The sequence below is a fragment of the Puma concolor genome, chromosome C1 (assembly GCF_028749965.1).
Source record: "Puma concolor isolate L17-30 chromosome C1, mPumCon1.1.hap2, whole genome shotgun sequence".
Lineage (NCBI taxonomy): Eukaryota > Metazoa > Chordata > Mammalia > Carnivora > Felidae > Puma > Puma concolor.
Window position 1 is genome coordinate 190681223 of NC_141674.1, and position 24283 is coordinate 190705505.

Genomic DNA, 24283 nt, shown 5'->3' on the forward strand with positions numbered 1-24283 from the left:
TACAAGAGACTCATTTTAGACCTGAGGACACCTTCAGATTGAAAGTGAGGGGATGGAGAACTATCTATCATGCTACTAGAAGTCAAAAGAAAGCTGGAGTAGCCATACTTATATCAGACAAAGTAGACTTTAAATTAAAGGTTGTAACAAGAGATGAAGAAGGGCATTATTTAATAATTACAGGGTCTACCAGGAAGAGCTAACAATTATAAATGTCTATGTGCCGAATACGGGAGCCCCCAAATATATAAAACAATTAATCACAAACATAAGCAACCTTATTGATAAGAATGTGGTAATTGCAGGGGACTCTAAATACTCCACTTACAGTAATGGATAGATCATTTAGACACAGGATCAGTAAAGAAACAAGGGCCCTGAATGATACATTGGACCAGATGGACTTGACAGATATATTTATAACTCTGCATCCCAAAGCAACAGAATATACTTTCTTCTCGAGTGCACATGGAACATTCTCCAAGATAGATCACATACTGGGTCACAAAACAGCCCTTCATAAGTGTAAAAGAATTGAGATCATACCATGCATACTTTCAGACCACAATACTGTGAAACTTGAAATCAACCACAGGAAAAAGTCTGGAAAACCTCCAAAAGCATGGAGGTTAAAGAACACCCTACTAAAGAATGAATGGGTCAACCAGGCAATTAGAGAGGAAATTAAAAAATACATGGAAACAAATGAAAATGAAAATACAACAATCCAAACGCTTTGGGATGCAGCGAAGGCAGTCCTGAGAGGAAAATGCATTGCAATCCAGGCCTATCTCAAGAAACAAGAAAAATCCAAAATATAAAATCTAATAGCACACCTAAAGGAAATAGAAGCAGAACAGCAAAGACACCCCAAACCCAGCAGAAGAAGAGAAATAATAAAGATCAGAGCAGAAATAAACAATATAGAATCTTAAAAAAAACTGTAGAGCAGATCAATGAAACCAAGAGTTGGTTTTTGGAAAAATAAACAAAATTGATAAACCTCTAGCCAGGCTTCTCAAAAAGAAAAGGGAGAGGACCCAAATAGATAAAATCATGAATGAAAATGGAATTATTACAACCAATCCCTCAGAAATACAAGCAATTACCAGGAAATACTATGAACAATTATATGCCAACAAACTGGACAACCTGGAGGAAATGGACAAATTCCTAAGCACCCACACACTTCCAAAACTCAAACAGGAAGAAATAGAAAACTTGAACAGACCCATAACCAGCGAAGAAATTGAATCAGTTATCAAAAATCTCCCAACAAATAGAGTCCAGGACCAGATGGCTTCCCAGGGGAATTCTACCAGACATTTAAAGCAGAGATAATACCTATCCTTCTCAAGCTGTTCCAAAAAATAGGGAAGGAAAACTTCCAGACTTATTCTATGAAGCCAACATTACTTTGATTCCTAAACCAGACAGAGACCCAGCAAAAAAAGAGAACTACAGGCCAATATCCCTGATGACTATGCATGCAAAAATTCTCAATAAGATACTAGCAAATTGAATTCAACAGCATATAAAAAGAATTATTCACCATGATCAAGTGGGATTCATTCTTGGGCTGCAGGGCTGGTTCAGCATTCGCAAATCAGTCAATGTGATACATCACGTTAATAAAAGAAAAGATAAGAACCATATGATCCTGTCAGTCGATGCAGAAAAAGCATTTGACAAAATTCAGCATCCTTTCTTAATAAAAACCGTCGAGAAAGTCGGGATAGAAGGAACATACTTAAACATCATAAAAGCCATTTATAAAAAGCCCACAGCTAATATCATCCTCAATGGGGAAAAACTGAGAGCTTTCCCCATGAGGTCAGGAACACGACAGGGATGTCCACTCTCACCACTAATGTTTAACATAGTGTTGGGAGTGCTAGCATCAGCAATCAGACAACAAAAGGAAATCAAAGGCATCAAAATTGGCAAAGATGAAGTCAAGCTTTCACTTTTTGCAGATGACATGATATTACACATGGAAAACCCAATAGACTCCACCAAAAGTCTGCTAGAACTGATACATGAATTCAGCAAAGTCGCAGGATACAAAGTCAATGTACGTACAGAAATCAGTTGCATTCTTACATACTAATAATGAAGCAACAGAAAGATAAATATAGAAACTGATCCCATTCACAGTTGTACCCAGAAGCATAAAATACCTAGGAATAAGCCTAACCAAGGATGTAAAAGATCTGTATGCTGAAAACTATAGAAAGCTTATGAAGGAAATTGAAGAAGATATAAAGAAATGGAAAAACATTCCATGCTCATGGATTAGAAGAAATATTGTTAAAATGTCAATACTACCCAAAGCAATCTATACATTCAATGCAATCCCAATCAACATTGCACCAGCATTCTTCTTGAAGCTAGAACAAGCAATCCTAAAATTTGTATGGAACCACAAAAGACCCCAAATAGCCAAAGTAATTTTGAAGAAGAAGACGAAAGCAGCAGGCATCACAATCCCAGACTTTAGCCTCTACTACAAAGCTGTAATCATCAAGACAGCATGGTATTGGCACAAAAACAGACACATCGACCAATGGAATAGAATAGAAACCCTAGAATTAGACCCATAAAAGTATGGCCAACTAATCTTTGACAAAGCAGGAAAGAATATCCAATGGAAAAAATTCAGTCTCTTTAACAAATGGTACTGGGAGAACTGGACAGCAACATGCAGATGGATGAAACTAGACCACTTTCTTACACCATTCACAAAAATAAACTCGAAATGGATAAAGGACCTGAATGTGAGACAGGAAACCGTCAAAACCCTAGAGGAGAAAGCAGGAGAAAACCTCTCTGACCTCAGCTGCAGCACTTTCTTACTTGACACATCCCCAAAGGCAAAGGAATAAAAGCAAAAATGAACTATTGGGACCCCATGAAGATAAAAAGCTTCTGCACAGCAAAGGAAACAAACAAGAAAACTAAAAGGCAACCAACAGAATGGGAAAAGATATTTGCAAATGACATATGGGACAAAGGGCTAGTATTCAAAATCTATGAAGAACTCACCAAACTCCACACCCGAGAAACAATCCAGTGAAGAAATGGGCAGAAGACATGAATAGACACCTGTCTAAAGAAGACATCCAGATGGCCAACAGGCACATGAGAAGATGCTCAACGTCGCTCCTCGTCAGGGAAATACAATTCAAAACCACACTCAGATACCACCTCACTCCAGTTAGAAGGGCTAAAATGAACAAATCAGGAGACTAGAGATGCTGGCGAGGATGTGGAGAAACGGGAACCCTCTTGCACTGTTGGTGGGAATGCAAACTGGTGCAGCTGCTCCAGAAAACAGTGTGGAGGTTCCTCAAAAAGTTAAAAATAGATCTACCCTATGACCCAGCAGTAGCACTGCTAGGAATTTACCTAAGGGATACAGGAGTGCTGATGCATAGGGGCACTTGTACCCCAATGTTTATAGCAGCACTCTCAACAATAGCCAAATGATGGAAAGAGCCTAAATGTCCATCAACTGATGAATAGACAAAGAAATTGTGGTTTGTATGTACAATGGAATGCTACTTGGCAATGAGAAAGGGTGAAATATGGCCTTTTGTAGCAACGTGGATGGAACTGGAGAGTGTTATGCTAAGTGAAATAAGTCATACAGAGAAAGACAGATACCATATGTTTTCACTCTTATGTGGATCCTGAGAAACTTAACAGAAGACCATGGGGGAGGGGAGGGAAAAAAAAAGGTTAGAGAATGAGGGAGCCAAAACATAAGAGACTCTTAAAAACTAAGAACAAATTGAGGGTTGATGGGGGCGGTGGGAGGGTGATGGGTATTGAGTAGGGCACCTGTTGGGATGAGCACTGGGTGTTGTATGGAAACCAGTTTGACAATAAATTTCATATTAAAAAAAAAGAGTTCTGGTCAGATGAATTCTTAATTTGGTCCAGAAAGAAAATGCTGTGGTATCTGAATTAATTTAGACCATCACCTAAAAAGTTTTCCCTGGGGTGGGGGGTAGCATTTGGGGTGGCCTTTGTAAACTCCATTTGGAACTGAATTTTTTTTTTTTGACATGGACGGGCTTTGAAAAAAATCTAACTTGTTTTGCTGTAAAGTAATTCTGTTTTAGAAAGATTTGGGATTGGTTTTTACCTGGGGTGCTGTCAGTGGACTTCTTAAAACCAATATGGTTTCAGATTTTCACTTTCAGAACTAGCAAAAAAATAAATACTCATCTTAAAAAATAATAAACTCTACTTACAAAAGCAGTGTTCTGAGTTAAACACCTAATCATTCTTGTTTAGTACCAGAAGTTCATTTTTTTTTTTTTTCAATTTGGATGAGAAACAATATCTGAAGTGGGAAATTTCCTGCTTTTCTGTTCTAGGAGAGGTTGGGACTGGTGCTAACAGAAGAGGAACATTTCATCTTATTTGATATGAACATATACCTGATTTCTATTTTTCTAGAAGTGCCAGTTGCTGCCTGCTGTTCTTTCTCTTTTATCAGCTTTGTTTGTCTCTGCTATTTCTATGTTCATTATGTCATCTTCTCCTAAGTTTGGAAACATAGGGTATTGTGACCATATCAAATTGTTCCAAGTCTTTGCAAGTGGGAGACATACAACTTAAGGGTTTACTATCAAGAAGTATGACTTAAGGGAAAAACCTATTCAACAGGTGTCTTTTATAAAAAGAAAAGGTACCCATTTCTAGGGTTATTCTGCTTTGTCCCTTATATCTAGATATTCTTCAGGATTAATAACTTAGCTCTTGTCTGCATTATATATGTTCCTTAGTTACCCAGAAGTACCAAGTGGCACTTTTTTCACACTAAGTTCTCTCCTTTTCTTTTGTTTATGCAGCCTTGATTTTTTTTTTTTTTTTTTTGTGCCAGGTCCTGCATTAGGTTCTCTACGTGCATTAGTTTTTTGATTTTTTTAATCTTTGCAGTCATTCTGTAAAGTAAACCACTCTTTTTCATTACAGTTATGGATTAGGCTCAGAGAAGTTTTTACTTGGTGTTCCAACAACAAGGAAATGGTAAATCAGATATTTGACGTTGAATGACTTTAAAGTCCAGTCTCTTTCCACTAAGCAATCTTTCACCTAAGGTACTTCTCTATTTCATATCCAAACACTTTACTTTTCCAGGTTTGTATGTTCTCCCTGGGCCATTTTATGCTAGTCATATAGAAACATGTCCAGTCCTGTGAACTGGTCATGCTGTTTTATACCTCTAAGCCTTTGCCCGTCACTTGGTTTTCAGCTTCCTTTGATTCTCATTCTTGTCTGTGTATTGAACTCCTTTTTCTTCTAGTGCCTGTTCAGAGGTAATTTCTACGTGGCCTTCCTTACCACTACCCCATCCTGTACCCCCACCACCGTCACACTGCACCATCACTACTGCTGCCTCTCGCATAAACATTGTTGGGTTAAGGTTATTATTTTGTTTTATATTCCCAATTACAATGTGATCTCTTTGAGGGTAGTGACTCTTATTCATCTTCTTAGTTGTATTGGTCTTAACTGTAATTTGGAGTTAATAAAGGTGTTCTCTTTTTATAAAAAGATGTATACCATACTTAATACCCCTTCTGAAGGAAACTATAACTGTAGAATTAATCTTGGGCAATTGTTGGGCATGTATCTGGTTTATTTATATACGTTAAACGTTTGTTGAATGCTGACTAGTGCTAGGCGCTGTACCAGTGTTTGAGATAGAAGGAAAGACACCTTGGGTGGAGAGAATGATTTGAATGAGGCCAGTGTTTTTTTTTTGTATGAGTTGGGATTATGAAAAATTATAATGACTCAGACCTGTTAGAATGGTTTTGATACTCGTCTCCTAGCAAAGTGCTTACTGCTTACTAGAAAGTCAGTAAATATTTGTTTAGTTAATGAATGAAGAACTACTTACTTTGTCTGTTAATGAAGCAATGAAAAGTATAAATTTAGGATGTTGGGATGTGATGTTTTTTTTTCCTGTATTGATGAACATTAAACTTGTAACCTTTAAAATCCTGAAAAACAAATTATTCATGATAATCTGAAGATATTCTTTCTTTGAGAAGACATGTTAGCGATATGACCAGATCAGTTTGCCATTACATGTTAGAGTAGATCTGTATATAATAAATGCTTCCTGTTGCAAGTTTTGAAACATTCTTAAAACTCCCCCTAATACTTTGTATTTTTTGTGTTAATGTATTATCCCTTAAAAGAGGATCTTTAAGATAGCTTATAAAATATTTGTACATAGTGGTTTCCCTCCTTATATGTTTGTTTTATTGTATTATCCTTTCCTTTTAATGTAACTTGCCCTTACCCCTTATCCTCCACACCTTTTTTGTTTTTGCAGTATCTCTTGCTCCTCCTCCTCCCTCCATCCTACAGGTAACTCCTCAGTTACCTTTAATGGGATTTGTGGCCCGAGTCCAAGAAAATAGTAAGTTTATGTCTTCTTTATGCTGTAGATCAGATTATAGGCATAAAATGTCATTTATGATTGGCTGAATAGTCATTCATATCGCTAATACTTCAAATATTTGAATATTATTGAACAAGTCACTGTGTGAGCAGCTAGTGTGAATGATAAAATAAGATGAAGTTCTCTACTTTCAGGTAACTTAAATCTGGTAGTGAAGATAACACAAAAGTAAAATAAAGCACATATAAGAACAAAAACCATTTCTAACCAAGGAGATGCTCTTTAGTCATCAGATATCGCATCTTTTTCTCTGAGTTGCTCAAGCAAGTAGTAGCCTAGTTTTCTGTCACTGGAGTTGTAGGGTGTTATGGCCGGCTTGAGAATCTTCCCCAGTCTTGGGATTCTAGGTGTAAAAATGGCCATGCCATGGTAAGTCTCGGGGAAGCAAAATTATCAGTCTGTCTCCCAGGACCTCATAGATTGGCAGTGAATTTACACTAGCCTGTGGTCTCTTGTTGAGCAATGCAGGATCAAATAACTAATATTATTGACACATTCAGTCTTCTCCTAGGGAAGCATTAAGGAAGCTCAGGAGACTGATGTCTACAAAGCAGGAGGCCTATATCAATATTCAGTGAGGAATTGCTGGTAAAGAGACCAATGAACATAGTCTGTATGATAGGTGAATTCTCTTTTTGTCAGCAGTCTACACAAGGAGCCTACATCACAATTGTAAGGTTGTATGATGGGCATGGAATCTGAATGAGAGGCATTACATTAATGAAAGTTTTAATGCCATCAGTATGAAGGAGCCCAGTGTATGCATGTCATAACAGGGATGGTCTCACCAGTGGGGTAGAAATACTGGCACTCTGTTGCTTAGGACTCCTACTTCTTTGGAAATGGGCATTGCCAATTCTAGAATGTAAGCTCTTACGAGAGCAGGAATTTTTGGTTGTTCTGTTGGCTGGCCGTTTCCCCAGCACTTAGAGAAGCATCTGACACAGTCCTGGTATTTTTTGTTTTTGTTTTTGTTTTTTTGTGCTTCTATAGCTAACTAAATGCCCCCTTTTTATGAACACATTTCTTTGTTGTATTTTAACTGGCTGTAATCCAGTCTTACTTGCCTGAGGGCTCAGTATCTCTTTCAGGTGCCTTGGCACCTCTGTTTGCTAGCTTCTGAAAATAGTCTGTTTAACTTCTGTTTATTGGAAGGTAAACCATGAGCAGCTCCAGTGTTTATCATAGTGTGATTGCTTTTTGGAATAGTCTTTTCTTTCTTTCAATAGTAATATACATTTCTCACCTAAAAATGTATAAAAATAAGAAAACTTTGTATATGAGGTGAGCTGTGGCTGATTTTACAGACATAGCAGGACTTCTACATTCAAATGAATGTTGTTTTTTTCAAAACATTCACCTTGGAAAGATACATACCTGTCTTTGGAATTATCTTCATAGTTTTCAGGTATATTATTTTGAAAATACTCTGTGGTTAGCAGATACTTACTTAGTCTGTAATAAGATTGATGTTTGGAAACAGTCTGGAATTATTTGGAACCAGGTATCCTGGGCTAATTAGTGCAGCTATGATTCTATTATTCTTCTTAAAATCCTTCTATGGCACCCCATTACTCTTTGGATAGAATTCAAACTGTTGAAGGCCCTTCCTGCTTAATCCTCTTCAGCTTCCTCATGCCTCTTCCTGCTGAACTTTGGCTAGTTCTTTGAAGAGTTCCTACTTTATCTTTTTTTTTTTTCTCCCCTTTACATCCGACATGAAATATCCACCCTCACTCCATCCTACCGCTCTGGCCATTAACTCTTACTTATCCTTCAGATTCAGGAAGCCTTTCCTGACCCATGTAAGAGTTTTGGTCTATTCCTCTGTTTTCCATAATGACTTAAAGCACTTACCACACTTGATTATATAAGTGATAATTTGGTTGTCTATGTCTCTATGACTTAAGCCTACTGCTCTATCCTAGTGCTGAGCATAGTAACTAGCCATAGTAAGCTTTCAGTTCATCTTTGTTGAATGAGTAATAATGAACCATGACTTCAAAGTTATCAAATTGATCTCTTCCCATAGTGTTTCTTTTAAGATCATAGGCATTGAAGTTAAAATTCTTGCTTTCCACTTATTTAGTATAGTAGTACTTAATCTTGGAAAGCCAGTTTCCACATCCATAAAATGAGGCTTAAAAACACCACCTCCCAAGGTAAAGATTAAATGAAATAAAGTGCTAGCTGAGTAATTAGAACATTTTAAGTAAAAAATGGTAGCTTATGTTACTCTCATTAACTCTGAGGCATTATAAGAAAAGGTAAAAAATGAGCAATGGCAGAATCTTTGAGTAATTTTGTAGTGTAATTTCTCAAGGTGATTGTTTTGAAAGACAGTATTCCTTTGGATCTTTGTTTTGTGTACTTGTTTAAAGTCAGTTTCTTTACCTTGTAAATGCAAATAGGTTATGTTGTTTATATTGTTGATTCTTACCCCAACCATATGCAATTTCTCATAAAATATATGCTAAATCACATTTCTATATTTTTTGTTTATTTAAAAAACCCATTAGTACTAAAAGAATTTTTTTTTTGTTTCTAGAGAGAGAGAGTGTGAGTGAGGGAGAGGGTCAGAGGGACACACAGAGAGAATCTTAAGCATGTTCCATGCTCAGCTTGGAGCTTGATGCAGGGCTCGATCTCACAACCCTGGGATCATGACCTGAGCTGAAATCAAGAGTTGGACGTTCAACCAACTGAGCCACCCTGGCGCCCCCCTAAAGAATTACTTTTTTCTTTTTTTTAAACTCTAAGGATTTTTAAAGTTTATTCCTGAGAGAGAGTGTGCAAGTGCAGGAGGGGCAGAGAGAAAGGAGAGAGAATCCCAAGCAGGCTCTGCACCATCAGTGTGGAGCCCAACATGGGGCTTAAATTCATGAACTGTGAGATGACTTGAGTCATAATCAAGAGTAGAACCCTTAACTGACTGAGCTGCTCAGGCACCCCCAAGAATTACTTTTAATGAGCAAAGTTTTGAAGTGCATAAAGTAGATAGGTTGGGAGGTAGAGTGGCAGCAGGTGAAAGAATATTGGAATAGGACAGAATATGATAATGATATTATCATTATCCTGTGGCTAATGATGTGGCTTATCCTCACCAGACATCAGCAGTCTTCTCAAATCCATTTGATTGAATCAGTAGGCTTATATGAAAGATAGAAAATAAACAAGATTGCTTAGAGGATTTCACAGAAACAGTACTAATACCTCATAATAAAAATTAATACATAAAATTGCGTAGCTGATAAATGCAGCTTTACTCAGTTTTTGCTGAGCTGTGCTTATTTATGTATCAAGTATTTTGAAAGCTTTGAGTTCCCAGAGTTTGGAGATAATCTTTTAGATGTTATTATATGCCGATACCTGAGCAGTGGAAGCAGATCTCTACAAGGAGAGATTTTTAAATCACTCTTGGGTATTTAGCTTAAAGAAATTCTGGATCCTATATTAGTCTGAATTGTTAAAATTCTTTCTATATATAAAAAATAGCAAACACAAGCATCTTCATGGATGAAGTTATCCAGTCTTGTGATTTCCATCCCACTAAATTTGGTAAAATGCTATTAAAAAATTGAGAGGAATGTAGATTACAATATTTGATTATTCACTGGTGCATTCTAATTTATTATAAATTAAATATGGTTATAAATGTCCAAATTAGTAATATTTCTGATAACCACCACTCATTGGATATAATGTAAAGCCAAACTATATTGTATTTCTTTCTTTTTTTGAAAAAAAGGTTGATGTATTAGTATAAATAGGTTCCAGGAGGCTCTAATAATAATTGTTTTAGCTAAACTTTAACACCCATCAGCCCTGACCCAGAGAGAGGAGAAAGTCGTGCTTGGAGATTTGAAACATAGTTGGTGGAGAGCCTTCCCTTACTCATTTTTTGAAAGAGCATTATTTTCAAGTCTAGATTTATATACCATGTACATAGAAGCTTGGATAGGAAATATTGAACTTCACATAACATGTAGTTTTGTTATCAGCCTGATACATTCTTAGTTTCAGATACACCACCTCCACCACCACCTGTGGAAGAACCAGTCTTTGATGAATCCCCCCCTCCACCTCCTCCTCCAGAAGATTATGAAGAAGAAGAAGCAGCTGTGGTCGAGTATAGTGATCCTTATGCTGAAGAAGACCCACCGTGGGCTCCAAGGTCTTACTTGGAAAAGGGTAAGTTTCAGAGGGATATCTAGAGGGATGGGAAGAAACCTCTACATAGAAATGGAATTTACTGGTACTGAAGAGAATCTTACTTTCTACTGATAGGTAAAGTTTTGCTTGTAATAATCTGTGCAACGTTCTTATTTAGTTTACAAGGCTCATGATTTTTGAAAGCCACACTAGTAAAATTCTGTGACTATTTGATTTTATATTGTTTATTTATTGTTCTTACTGAACATGCTTTTTTATGAGTGGTTTCTTCAGTAAGACAAAAATTTTAAAAATAGGGCTTTAGTGGAATGCCTCAGGAAGAGGATAGTTTTTCTAAATTATTCGTTATTCCTACCCCCATGCTTTGAAGCACTCTTTCGTGGTATCTTCTATCAGATATTTTAGTTTAAGCATCTCCATATGAAACTTTCTTCCAAACAATAATGATTTCTTAGTTTCTTTGCAAAGTAGTATTTGGCATTTCTTTTAGTAAAAAGTTCCTCTAAACATATTAGGTAATAGTGACATGACACTTCTGGGACACAGACTTCCAAATCTTACCAAGATTTATTAGCTCAGAAAAAATGTGTGCTATCTTGAAATTTTCTGTTAAGGAAATCAAAGCTACTGACTCACTGGTTTTAAAAACTGACCACATTAGAATCACCTGGGGAGCTGACATTAACAAATAATGGACTTCCAATTTGGCCAAGATAAAGCAACAGTAATCAGATTTACCTACCCTCCTAAAACAAGAATGAATCCAGAAAAAAAAAAAAGACAAAAAATAATGATTTTCAGACATTGGATAATAGGCAGTGGTAGACTATGAGAAGGAACTCAAACAAGGTAAACCTTTGATTGTCCTAGCATGCTTTACTTGGGGAAGTTTCTGGGTCATAGTGCAAGGAGGTGGAACCCATACATAACCTGGAGATCTCACTGCATAGACAAGATAGAGATCAGAGTCTTAGGAGGCCACAGAGAAAAAGTAGTTACACAAAGACAGAGGACAGAGCCCTGGAGATCTGCAGAAGGGTCCCCTTAAGATTTTGGGATTGAATATTGATCTGTGCATGTGTGTGAAGAAACTACCCGAGATTGGAGAAAGAACAACCAAAAAGAAGTATGCAAAAAAATCATTCAAAATAACAAGCTTGGGAACAGTTCATGCTCCTGAACCAGCCAGAATAGACCATGTAATACACAAGGCATAGAGAAGAGGCCTCAAAACTCTGTCCTCTCGGTGATGGGTCCAAATTAGCCCTAGACTAAAGGTTGCTGTGGATTGCCCCAATAAATGCTTGAATGCAGACCTTGAAAGCAATCCAACTGACTTCAGGTAACTTAATTGATCTCCAGAACAAAATCCAACATTGTTCAAAAAAGCAAAAAAATCCAGTGCACCAAAAAGTAAGATTCACAGTGTCAGCATCCAATCAAAAATTACAAAATATATATAAAAAAAAAGGGGGGGGGGGCGGGAAAATGTAAGTCGTAACTAAAAAGTCAGTCAGTAGAAACAAACCTAAAATGACTGAGCTGGAGGAATTAACAAAGGATGTTATATAGCTATTACAAAAAATATTACAAACGCCACATATGTCCAAGAAAGTAAAAGAAAACAGAAACATGAGATAGAAGTAGAATATCTTTACAAAAAGAGAGAAACCCATATAGAATTTCTTAGAGATGAAAAATCACAGTATCTGAGGTACTTGAGAAGAAAAAATCAGCAACTTTGATGATATGACAATAGAAACTATCCAAAATGAGACATGGAGAAAAACCAAAAACAGAGCAACAGATATGTGGGACAGTATGAAATAATCTTCATTTGCAGATATGATCTTATGTGTAGAAAATCCCCAAGGCAATCTACAAAAAAAGCTGGTATAACTAAAAGGCAAGCTTATTAGCAAGATTATAGGCTACAAAGTCAATGTGAAAAGTTAATTGGATTTTTATATACTAGCAACACATACTTGGAGATTGAGATTTACAAAACTGTACCTTTTGTAGTAACATCAAAAATATGAAATACTTAAGGATAACTTTAATAAAATATATGTAAGACCTATATAATGAAAACTATAAAACATGAAAAGAAATTAATAAGGGCCTTAAATAAATTGAGAGATACATTATGTTCTTTGATCATTATTGTTTAAAGACTGGCTTTCCCCAAATTGAGCTGCAAATTTTTTTTTTTTTTAATTTTTTTTTTCAACGTTTATTTATTTTTGGGACAGAGAGAGACAGAGCATGAACGGGGGAGGGGCAGAGAGAGAGGGAGACACAGAATCGGAAACAGGCTCCAGGCTCCGAGCCATCAGCCCAGAGCCTGACGCGGGGCTCGAACTCACGGACCGCGAGATCGTGACCCGGCTGAAGTCAGACGCTTAACCGACTGCGCCACCCAGGCGCCCCTGAGCTGCAAATTTAATGCAATTCCAATAAAAATTCCACCAGCCATTCTTATGGAAATTGACAAGGGGATTCCGATAGTTACATAGAAATGCAAGAGATCTAGTAGAATCAAAACTGTTGTTTTTTTTTAAGACTAATGTTGGAAGATTTAAACTAAGGCTATAGTATTCAGGACAGTGTGGTGCTGATGTTAAGTTTAGAAATATAAATCAATAGAATATAGATCCACATATATTGTTTGACAAAGATGCCAAGGTAATTCAGTGGAAAAGGATAGTGTTTTCAACAAATATGCTCTAACAGTTGAATATCCATCACCTGTGGAGCTTACAATAACAAATAGCAGACTTCCACTGCTGGCCAAGGTAGAGCAACAGTAATCAGATTTGCCCTACCTAAAAGGAATAAATCCAGGAAAAATTTTATGTATGGTAAAGTAAAGGTACAAAGCTAATGTTCATGTACTTTCTACCCTTACTTTACACAAAAATTCACTTGAAATGTATTATAGACCTAATGTAAAACCTAAACTATACAACTTCTGGAGAAAAATACAGGAGAAAAATCTTTGTGTCCTGGGATTAGGAAAAAAAAATGTATAGAGTGTATAAAAACATGAAGCTTAAAAGAAAAAATTGACAGACTGAATTTCATTAAACTTTTCTTCTTCAAAGACACTAAAGAAAATGACAAGGCAAGCGTAGATTAGGAAGAATTTTCGCTAAATTACTCAGTAAGGAGGCAGACAACTTGAGAAAAAAAAATTTGAACACACTTCACCAGTTAGGTCCATGAATTGCAAATAAGCACATGAGAAGATGCTTAACATTATTAGTCACTAGGGAAATGCAAATTAAAGCTACAGTGAACCAAACTAAATACCGCTACACACCCTCTACAATGGCTGCAGTTAGAAACACTGGCAATACCAAGTGTTGGAGAAAGTGTGGTGAAACTGTAGCTCTTAAGCACTTAAGCACTCTTAAGAGTGCAGCATGTTTCAGCTACTTTGAGAAACAGTTGGCAGTTTATGAAGTTAGACATACACCTGCAAGCTGGTCTGTCAGTTCCTTCCTATTTACTTAAGAGGAGTGAAGATCTATGTTCACACAAAGACTTGAACTCAGATGTTCATAACTGCTTTATTCGTAATAGCTAAAACCTAGAAACAACCCATATATCTTTCAACTAGTGAATGGATAAACTACTTTTGAGATATCCATCCATTCAGTGGAATACTGTTCAGCAATGAAAAGAAACAGACTTACTGATACAAGCAACAACATGGATGGATTTCACACAATGATACTAATGAGAGAATCTAGACACTAAAGACTCATACTTCATGATTCCATTTAAATGAAATCTGGATCAGTAGTTTCCATGGTGAGGAAAATTACATAGGAGCAAAAGGAAACCTTGGGGTGATGGGCATGTTCTATATGATTGTGGTGGTGGTTATATATTTGTCATATATACAAGTGCATATATTTGGCAAAACTTATTTGTTGTATTTTGTGTCTGAATTAAACCTTAATAAAGCTGTTTTTAAGAAAAACAAATGAGCCCAAGGCACTACACTAGGGTGTGGCTTTGGGCATTGACATTTTACAAACTCCCTACCTAATTTTAACACTGTCCTAGTTAAGGGATGACAGTTTTCAGCTCTGAAGAACCAGCTCAGTTATTCCTTGAGAACGGCCAATGAAAGATTTTGCTTTCTAAAAATGTACTCCTCGGTGAACGTGTAAAACTCTGGAGAAATTTTAAGAGAGGAAAATTAGTTGTTTTCAGTCCAAGTAACCCTTTAAAGTTTAAAAGAATATGCCTGAATTGTTCCCAAAGATATTTTTCAAAGTTTGATTTGGCTGATAATTTCAGATCTTTTAAAACATGAAAATCAGTTAAGCTCTTTCTTACTCTTTCTGGCAAAACAAAAATAACCAACCATGCTTAGCTTGTGGTTGCTTTTTTTGTTTGAGTGTGCATCAATGTTAAGGCTACTGTCTAATGACTCATTTTGTTGTCTTAGACCTTAGGGCCTGGTTCTCAACCCTGCCAGCATTTTAGAGTCATCTAGGCAGCATTTAATATGTCTGCACCTCCAGACCTATGAAATCAGAATCCATGGGCACAGAACCCAGGCATCAGAATTTTTTAGAGTTCTTCCAGGGTCGAGAACCACTGTCATAGGAGGTGGTTTATCTTAACCCTTGATTACTGCCCTTACCTGCCAAATGGAGATAATGTGTATATGTAAGTATCTTGATTTAACTTGGGTAAAGAACAGATGTTTTCTTTATTTTTTTTTAAGGTTTATTTGTTTTGAGAGAGAGAGAGAGCATGTGCATGTGTGCAAGCAGGGGATGGGCAGAGAGAGGGAGAGAGAATCCCAGGCAGGCTTCCCCCCTCTCAGCACAGAGCTCAAAACGGGGCTCAATCCCACGACCCTCAGGAAATCATGACCTGAGCTGAAATCAAGAGTCAAACTTTGACTGAGGCACCCAGATGCCCTAAGAACAGATATTTTCATGTATTTATTATGTGCCTGACATAAAGCAAGACTTATTACATTAGTAAGGCAGTTAATCTCCCCATTTTGCAAACTAGGAAATTGAGGTTCAAAAATTATTTATATAACAGAAAATGTTAGTGTTTCAGAAAAGACAGTATATCATAATAGCTATAAATGATAATAAAAGAAGCTAACATTTATATAGATAATGGTTACTTATAAACAAAGTCCTAGGCTACATATTGTATGTGCATTGTTTCATTTAATATGACAATATTACGTTGTTTTGAGGTGTTAGCACTATTGTAATTCCCATTATACATTTGAGTAAAAAGAAGCTTAGGAAAGTTAAGTATGTTCTGTAAATTTGTAAGTGCTAGAGCTGGGATTTGAACTAGGTGATATAAACCTAGAGCCCTCATTCATTCATTCATTCATTGATTTTAGAGAGAGAGAGTGGGGGAGAAGGGCAGAAGGAAAATCTTAAGCAGGCTCCATGCTGAGCATGACCTCAGCCAAATCAAAGAGTCAGAAATCAGGAGTGCCTAGGTAGCTTAGTTGGTTGAGCATCTGGCTCTTGATTTTGGCATAGGTCATGATCTTACAGTTTTGTGAGTTCAAGCCCCACGTCGGGCTCTGCACTGACAGTGTGGAACCTGCTTTGGATTCTCCCTCTCTCTCTGCCCCTCCCCTGCTCACACTTTCTAAATAAATGAACTTAAAAAAAAAATAAAAGAGTTTGACACCCAACCGACTGAGCCACCAGGTGCTCCGAGAGCCTACATTCTTAACCACTGTCCTTAGCTTGATCTCAAACCTGGGATTGAGTTTTAGCTATACTATTTAATAGTGTTAAATTCTTCCTGGCAAACTTCAACCTGTTTGTCAATGTCCTATTTTCTATTCTTTCCTTCTAACAAGCCATCTGTTCCTGTGTTCTTGTAACTTCTTGTTAGAAGTATCAACAGTGTATGGTAATTTATCAGATAATATTTCTGTCCTCACAAGACTATGACAGTCCCTTGTCTTGTTCGTCTTTGTATCTCTAGAAATTAGCACGGATGCTCCATTAACAATTGTCAAAAAGTGAATAGTGCCATTAATTCTATCTGGGGATTCCAGAAGGCTGCTCAGAGAACATGGCTTTGTGGTGTGTCTCAGGCAAAGAAGAAAGATAGAAAGGGCCATCCAGGCAGAGGGAATCCTCTTGAGTGAAAGGGCAAGGTGGTTTGGGATATGGTGAGTAGTGTCACATGCAACATGGGTGGGTGGCACGGAGAGGGTGGGGTAGAAGTGTAGGAAGAGAAGTACGTTGTAATTAGCGGTGGGAAGCCTTGAAATACCACCAGCCTGAGGTGTTTGCATTTTTTTTCTTTTAAAAAATGTAATGGTGGAGGGAAATTGTGTAAGATTTTTAAGCAGATTAATAACTTCCCATGAAAGTTATATTTTAACTTTTTTTGAAAAAAAGATAATCTGAGATAAGAAAACCAGGAATTTATACCTCCCTAAGCAACAGATTAGGGCGAGGCAGTGGTGCTGAAAATCTTGTTTACATAAATAAGTAGATGCAAATGGAAGTATTTTTATGTGGCACTGTCACTCATTTTTTAAACTCCTTCAGAGTTTATGTACCAAAAATCAAATAATGTTGTCTTTAAAAATTATGTTTGTGATCATGTGTCAGCTGATAACTCCAGTATAGTATTTTTTAAATTTTGTTAAAAGCAAAGGAAGGGGAACAACTTGCAAGCAGGTTGGGTTAATCAGTGGAGTAATTCCTTTTTAATACCACACCAGATTCTTGAATTGTCCTTTTGGTACCCAGAGCTGTTTTGTACTTTAAGGTGGTCCACAACTGTACTTCTGTGAAGTAGGAGAAAGATAAATAGGAAATGAGAATTTTTATGACTGATGTCTGGTTGAAGGTATCATTTCTAGCAGATCAGATTTAGGAAGCAGTTTTTTTTTTAAATTCTAGTATAGTTGACATACAGTATTATATTAGCTTTAGGTGTAAGGAAGCAGTATGCTTTGAGAATCTAGAAAGTATCTCTATAAAATTATCTGTCACTCATACTCTTTAGAAAATCTTCAGGTACAGGGGCACCTGGGTGGCTCAGTCGGTTAAGCGTCCGACTTCAGCTCAGGTCACGATCTCGCAGTCTGTGAGTTCGAGCCCCGCGTCGGGCTCTGGGCTGATCGCTCAGAGCCTGGAGCCTGCTGCCGATTCTGTGTCTCCCTCTCTCGCTGCCCCTCCCCCGTTCATGCTCTGTCTCTCTCTGTCCCAAAAATAAATAAACGTTAAAAAAAAAAAAATTTAGAAAATCTTCAGGTACAGCCAGCGATATGTGTGTTTGTGTGTGTGTGTGTGTTTAATGTTTATTTTTGAAGGAAAGAGGAACAGAGCACAAGCAAGGGAGGGGCAGAGAGAGAGAGGAAGACACAGAATCCAAAATGGGCTCCAGGCTCTGAACTGTCAGCGCAGAGCCTGACACGGGGCTCAAACTCACAAACCACGTGATCATGACCTGAGCTGAAGTTGGTTGCTTCACTGACTGAACCACCCAGGCACCCCAGTGATATGTGTATTTTTAAAGACTGCTGCCCTAAGTAGGGCAGTGACTGTCATGATGGAGAAAAGTATTTGGATTTGAGAGACATAGGAGGTAGAATTAACAGGACTTGGGGGATATTCTCCTGCTAATTACTTGCAGTGGGTTTGCATTTCCAGAAGCATCAAGAATGTTATCAACTCAAAAAAACCACAAAAAACAAAAACAAAAAACTAACAAAACCTAGGTTGACGAAGTACTAAGTACTCTACATATCTTACATTCTGTTACATTTAGTTAAACTTCTGTTGCATTTGTGTTTAGGTGTTTGGTTATATTTTGAGAAATCCACACTATAAACTCTTCCTAGACTGGGGCGCCTGGGTGACTCAGGCATGAGTCCGAGCAGTCCCTCTCTTTCTGCCCTTCCTTCTCTTTCTGCCCCTCCCTCTCTTTCTGCCCCTCCCCCTCTTTCTGCCCCTCCCCGCTCGCCATTCTCTCTCTCTCAAAAAAATAAACTTTAAAAAAAAAAATTAGGTTCCTCTTAGAGTCCTCCAAAGTATTTTCTGGCATTTGTAATAGATTACTATAATGGCAAATATTCAGAGATTAAGAAAGCCATTTAAATTTTACTAAAGCAGCCCAGAAACAAAAATTAACTAGGGTAAGTTGCATTACATCCTAAGTCCCTGTTGTAGTTTTGTTTTTGTATGTGAAGATTAAGGTTGTATGAAAAACTAATAGTATATACTTATCAGAATGATGGCCAGATGGAGACTGGAGTTCTGAGTGGTATAATGAAGATGCAGAGGATCTTTTTATAAAAAAGATAAATCTTTACATGGAGTTGAGCAAGTTACAGGGTATCCCAATTTAACTCTAACTTACTGAATTTCCTACAAGTTATATGTGTGAACAATGGGAATCTACTATATATATTCTTTCAAAACACATGCTGCCTTATGCCAATATAAGTTCTAGGGAGTTTGAGAAAGGAGAAGTAAATCTGCTATTCCCTTATTCTCTCTCAATTTCTCACTTGCCTTTTATGGTGCATGTCACTGCACTAGTATAATTCTCATGTTTAAAGATTTACACAATATGGTGCTTCAATACAAGCTCAACTGAAGTAGCAGCCATCTTTCCCGATTCTGGGATTGTGCATCTTTCTTCAATGAGGTATTTGTCCATAGGCTCTTGAAGGTAAGTTTGATTAAATGTGATTTTTTTCTTTTCTTTCTTATGTTTTTTCTTTTTTTTTTTTTTTTTTTTTTTTTGCCATTTATGCTGTTTTGAACCTAACCTCTCCAAGATGGGATTCCACTGTATATAAACTGGGTATTAGGAAACAAATTTTTTAGTCTGTGTTTAGAAAGTTACTGTTTGAAGTGCTGCAGAAGTTGGGAAAGGATGGATATTATTCATTTATTTGTCTTTCTAGGAATATTATTCTTTTCACATCCTATTTTTTTTTCCCTCTAGTTGTGGCAATTTATGATTATACAAAAGACAAGGAAGATGAGCTGTCCTTTCAGGAAGGAGCCATTATTTATGTCATCAAGAAGAATGATGATGGTTGGTATGAGGGAGTTATGAATGGAGTGACTGGGCTCTTTCCCGGGAATTATGTTGAGTCTATCATGCATTATTCTGAGTAAAGCTCAGCAGGGCTATGCTTCCCTGAATAGTCAGGTCTTCCCAGATTATCAAAAGGCCCTGGGGCTTCCCCTCCAGTGAAATGAAGGAAAGATACAAATGACACAAACTACTTATGTTTTTTTGGTTTATTCCCCAGTATTAAAAAAGCAAGCTGAATCTGAACAAATGGGTCTTTCTGCCATTATTTGTACTATGCTGACCTGTTTGGATTAAAATAAAGTGACCATTTCTAAATATATCAGAGGTATAATAGCATAACTCTGTAAAACAAATCAGGTTAAGACTGATTCAGAAAAAATCTGGGATTTTTCTCAGGAATACTGTACACCCTTGGGATTTCTCCTCCTGCAGAATCTGTGGCATTGGATGCTCTTCAGTGCCTGTGCTAAAGGGTCAGCCTTGTGGTCTCGCGCCGTACCCGCACCCCACACTTTCTTCCACTTGTATGAGGAGAAGTGAACTAGTATTTAAATACCATACTTAACCATTTTTATAATTGTTTCGATGACTTATTTCCTCTTAACACTGTAAATTCTGCATTCTCTCAGCACTTTGAGTGCACCAGATGAGTTAACGCTGCTGACTTGCATCCCTTCATGTTTTTCAGTTTGTAGATTGAGGATGATGAAATGAGTCCCCAAACATTCTGAGGGTGGTTAACAATTGCTGGCTTGATTTTAATGTGCTGCTGCTGCATGAGACTGCATTGCCACTAATGGCTTGTGTACCCAGATGTGTAAAGTGTGGTAGCCCGGATCGTATACTGAAGTAGGCGCGTGAAGCTAGATGTAGGTCCTGAGGTTCTGAAGAGATTGAACTGTAGAAACGTTCTGCTCAATAGGCATCCTAAACCCTTGCCTTAGGCATTCTTTCCAGGAGTAGAATCTTGGAGGTCAGACCAGTTATTTCTTTACTTCTTTCACTATTTAGAAAAAATTCTTTTTTGGAAAATAGCAGCTACTTTCAAGTCTCTTAACAGTCACTGGGAACAAAAGTCTTGCTACCGTCCTCTCTGTTGTTAATGGCCAGTGTTAGCTGCTGCTGAGTAGTTTACTCAATTCTAGGAAAGGGAAATACTCTCCCAGTTTTGTGTGACTGGCTTTAGTAGCTTCTGTTGGTGAGAATTTGAACCTTGTACCTCAGACTAAGAATCGTGGGATAAGAGGTGTAAGGCCAAATACTTATCTAATTACATTGCTAAAAATTAATGTAATTTTGAGAGAAACAATAACAAGTATTTCTTTCTGTCTGTACAAATTATAGCTTCAAATGCAGTGGAGTTTGTAAGGCAGGTGGATTTACTCATCTTCTTTAATCAGTATAAAAAATCGTGGAAACGTCCAGGAGGGCTTGCTGCTCAGCAGGTGGAAGCTGCGGCGATGACCCAGCTCACAGACCCAACAGTGCTGTGGGTTTGTCCCAGTCCCAGGGACTTGGCCAGAAGAGCCTTTTGCCAGGTCATTTTCTGGTGCTGAGTGAAAGGGGAGAGGCAATAGCTGCATTTACTTCAAGTGAAGGCCTTTAACAGGACAGTAGAGGTCGAGAAATTTGAAAAATGAACAAGTGCGCACTAGTGTGTGAGGGAATTCGGTGTAAGCAAAAGTTAATATTCTGCTTACAAATCTGAGCACAGAACTTCATCCCCATTTAACTGAGACCCAGATATAGAGTTCCCTTATCAAGACTTTTCGTTTTAAAGTTGTAGGGGTTTTCCTCCCACACACTGCAGGTTAGCTGTTTGCTTTTAGATTTCTTCAACACTTTGAATTTAGTGTTCATTAACTTGCTTCTGCTCCATGCTTTTGTTAGGTCATCTTGACATTCTTTACTCCCTGTTTTCCTTCAAAGTAATGGCCCTGAAGTGTCGTCTGAGCCTTTGGGTTCATTATGGACCTGGATAGATTAAACTTTTCTTAGTGTTGGTGTATAACTAGGAAACCTGTTTTGAAATTAGATGTTCCAGTTTTTACTTAAATAGCTTTGTGCTGAGAAAGCTTAGTGGATTTTTAAGGCAAGGAGGTATTTTGAAATCCAGTATAGTTCTCACAGCTCACACCTACAGAAGCAGAGAAGATAATTGTGCAAAACAGTTGGTGGTAGTCCGCTTGCCTGTTGGACCCCTTCTGGATTGTGGGGTGCAGAAGACACTGATGAAGTCCTTCATACTGAAGACCTGCAGCAGAGGGGGATCCATGGGTCAGCTTTTTCTTTATTATTTAGAACTAATCTGTGTGATTGTTTTAAAAAAACCTGTTGGATTTTCGGCATATTTTAAATTTTTGTACAGTTTTGAATTCTCTATATTGTCTTGGAAGGATGCTATGTAATGATGATAGGCCAGGCCTACACTAATTGGAGACTTTTAATGTATGTAATATTTCATAGATTGCATGCTATTAATAGTCTGTGAAGGTAGTATTTCTTGATTTATCGTAAGTTTCCCCCATTTATCTTTTTATAAACTACAAGATGGTAGTAGGAGTTCCAAATGAATACAGAAATCTTACAGGATACATAATATTGTGGCAAAGATGATCCAAGTCTAAAATCTGACTAGTAAGCAACCATTCTGACAGGATAGAGGGAATCTAATGGGAGAGGGGATTTTTTTCCTCAAGTGCTTCTTTTTTTTTCCATTAAAAAAAAAAAAGTGACTTAAGCACCCCACCCCCCGCCCGTTGCTTTTGGTACTACTATTTAAAAGGCCATGGGGAAATTAATGAAAATACACTTTCTTGTTGACCTTATGACCAGGGCAATAAATTTAAAAACCAAAATCTAGCCCCGAGAGATTCAGCCTGTATTGGGAGTAAATAGGAGTCTTTTGAGATGTCTTGATCAATATTTTCCATTCTTTTGGCTAGTTGCCTTCTATCTCCCTCAGGGGCACCTGCTGTTCCCATCTTAGGGTTGGCAAGGGCCTGCTACTTTTGCTGTATTCCTAAAAGTCACTAGGGTGGGACATTCTTATCCCTCCCTTTCTTTCCCCCTCCTGCTGCTGTTTATTACCCAGCTAGAGAGAAGGTTTTGTGCATCTTTACAGTGATGTCTGTGATGCAGGTGTGCTCCTTAGCTGTCTTATGTTGATTACTGATGATTACTTAAAAGATTTTTCTGCTGGAGAGGCATCAAAATGATGGTAGTTTGCTTTTATCCTTTTGTGTTCATTTTCTTTTAGCAGGTACCTTTCTGCATTAAGAACTGTTCCTTTATTTTTATTACCTTTTCTCCTTGGTGGAGAGAGCATGACATGTTCTGAAGGCCACCTTGCCCTCTGAAAAGGGTTTGATGGAGGAATTGGCAGGTGACTGCCAAGTCTTCAAAAAGAAGGGATCTGAATCACTTCCCATCTGTTCACTTCTGAACGTCTTTGGCCAGGAACTCCTGACTGGTGTGAAGGTGATGATTTCCCTCACATGATTTACTTAGGATCATAGAATTTTAGAGCTAGAGGATAAAAAATTTTAGTTCATTTTCCATTTTAACTGAGGAGGTTAGACGTTTCGTTTCAGATAACAGCTAGTTAACAGTGGTAGAGTTCCTGACTCAACGCCTGGTACTCTTTCCACAGCTGTCTTAATTGAATGTGCTATGTTTCTTTAAGAACTGAGTTCTACTTGATGTCTTCAGGAAGATACTTGAAAAGATATGCTGTTTCGATAAATACCATCAGTATTCAAATTGTTTAAAGGAGTGTACTAAGTGCAACCTTAATTAGTGAAAATAATCATTTTAACCCTCTACTACACTCAGTACTATGTAGCAAAAATAGGTTCTATTATTTCAACACTGGCAGGAGCACAGCAAAAAGCCTTATTGAGAGAGCCTTATAAGACAGTTCTTAAATGGAGGCATTGTGCTCATAACCTGAAGTTTACTTTATGCTGATCTTTGTTCCTATTTCTTAAGAATTTCATAATTCTTAAAATTGACAATAGGGCCTAGCTATGTATAAATGATCCTTGCTAAATATCTTGAGGTTTTTTTGTAAAAAACACAAAAAGCTTATTTTCACATTAAAATGGTAATGTCTTTTGCAACTTCAGAATTCTATGGAAAAGCAGTTTTTCATACTTTGTGTCCATGCATCTTTCTTCTTAAAATGGTTTACAAAAAAGAATGTAAACACTTGTGATCTGGCCAGTTGTATTTTTAAGCTCCTGCAGAGAGGGTTGGTGTTCTGAGTAGAAATCATGCAGGAAAACTTGAGGGAGCAGTCTGTTGCCAGTAATGTTTTTTGTGTGTGCCATTAAGCCACCTCCAGATGAGTGGGGGAACATTGACTTCTTAATTTCAAAAATTGTATTTGAAATTGTTGCTGTGTACTAAGAACTTGACCTAAATAAAATTCTACAAAGTAAGTCCAAATGTCTTGTGAATGTATTTATGCAAGTAACCAAAGAGGTTAAGTACTAAGGTGAGTAAGCTGAAGTGTATCCTTCCGTGTTGCTCTAAACGGTTTTC

General features: G+C 37.4%; 2 protein-coding genes across 42 annotated transcripts in view; one reads left to right on the forward strand and one right to left on the reverse strand.

The window, feature by feature from the left end:
- Positions 1-24180, forward strand: part of ABI2 (abl interactor 2) — a 124496-nt gene extending 100316 nt beyond the window's left edge. For 14 of the 41 annotated variants that reach the window (XM_086719383.1, XM_086719369.1, XM_086719379.1 and 11 more), the window contains 3 exons: positions 6359-6445; positions 10505-10678; positions 19643-24180. In XM_086719383.1, coding sequence (XP_086575509.1) covers positions 6359-6445; positions 10505-10678; positions 19643-19818 — 437 coding nt within the window. In that variant the 3' untranslated portion in view covers positions 19819-24180. The remainder of the gene's footprint in view (positions 1-6358; positions 6446-10504; positions 10679-19642) is intronic. The other 27 variants (XM_086719377.1, XM_086719378.1, XM_086719385.1 and 24 more) reach the window with 5 other exon arrangements.
- RAPH1 (Ras association (RalGDS/AF-6) and pleckstrin homology domains 1) overlaps positions 20706-24283 on the reverse strand; it is a 108730-nt gene continuing 105152 nt past the window's right edge. The window contains exon 17 of the mRNA XM_086719354.1: positions 20706-21992. Coding sequence (XP_086575480.1) covers positions 21980-21992 — 13 coding nt within the window. The 3' untranslated portion in view covers positions 20706-21979. The remainder of the gene's footprint in view (positions 21993-24283) is intronic.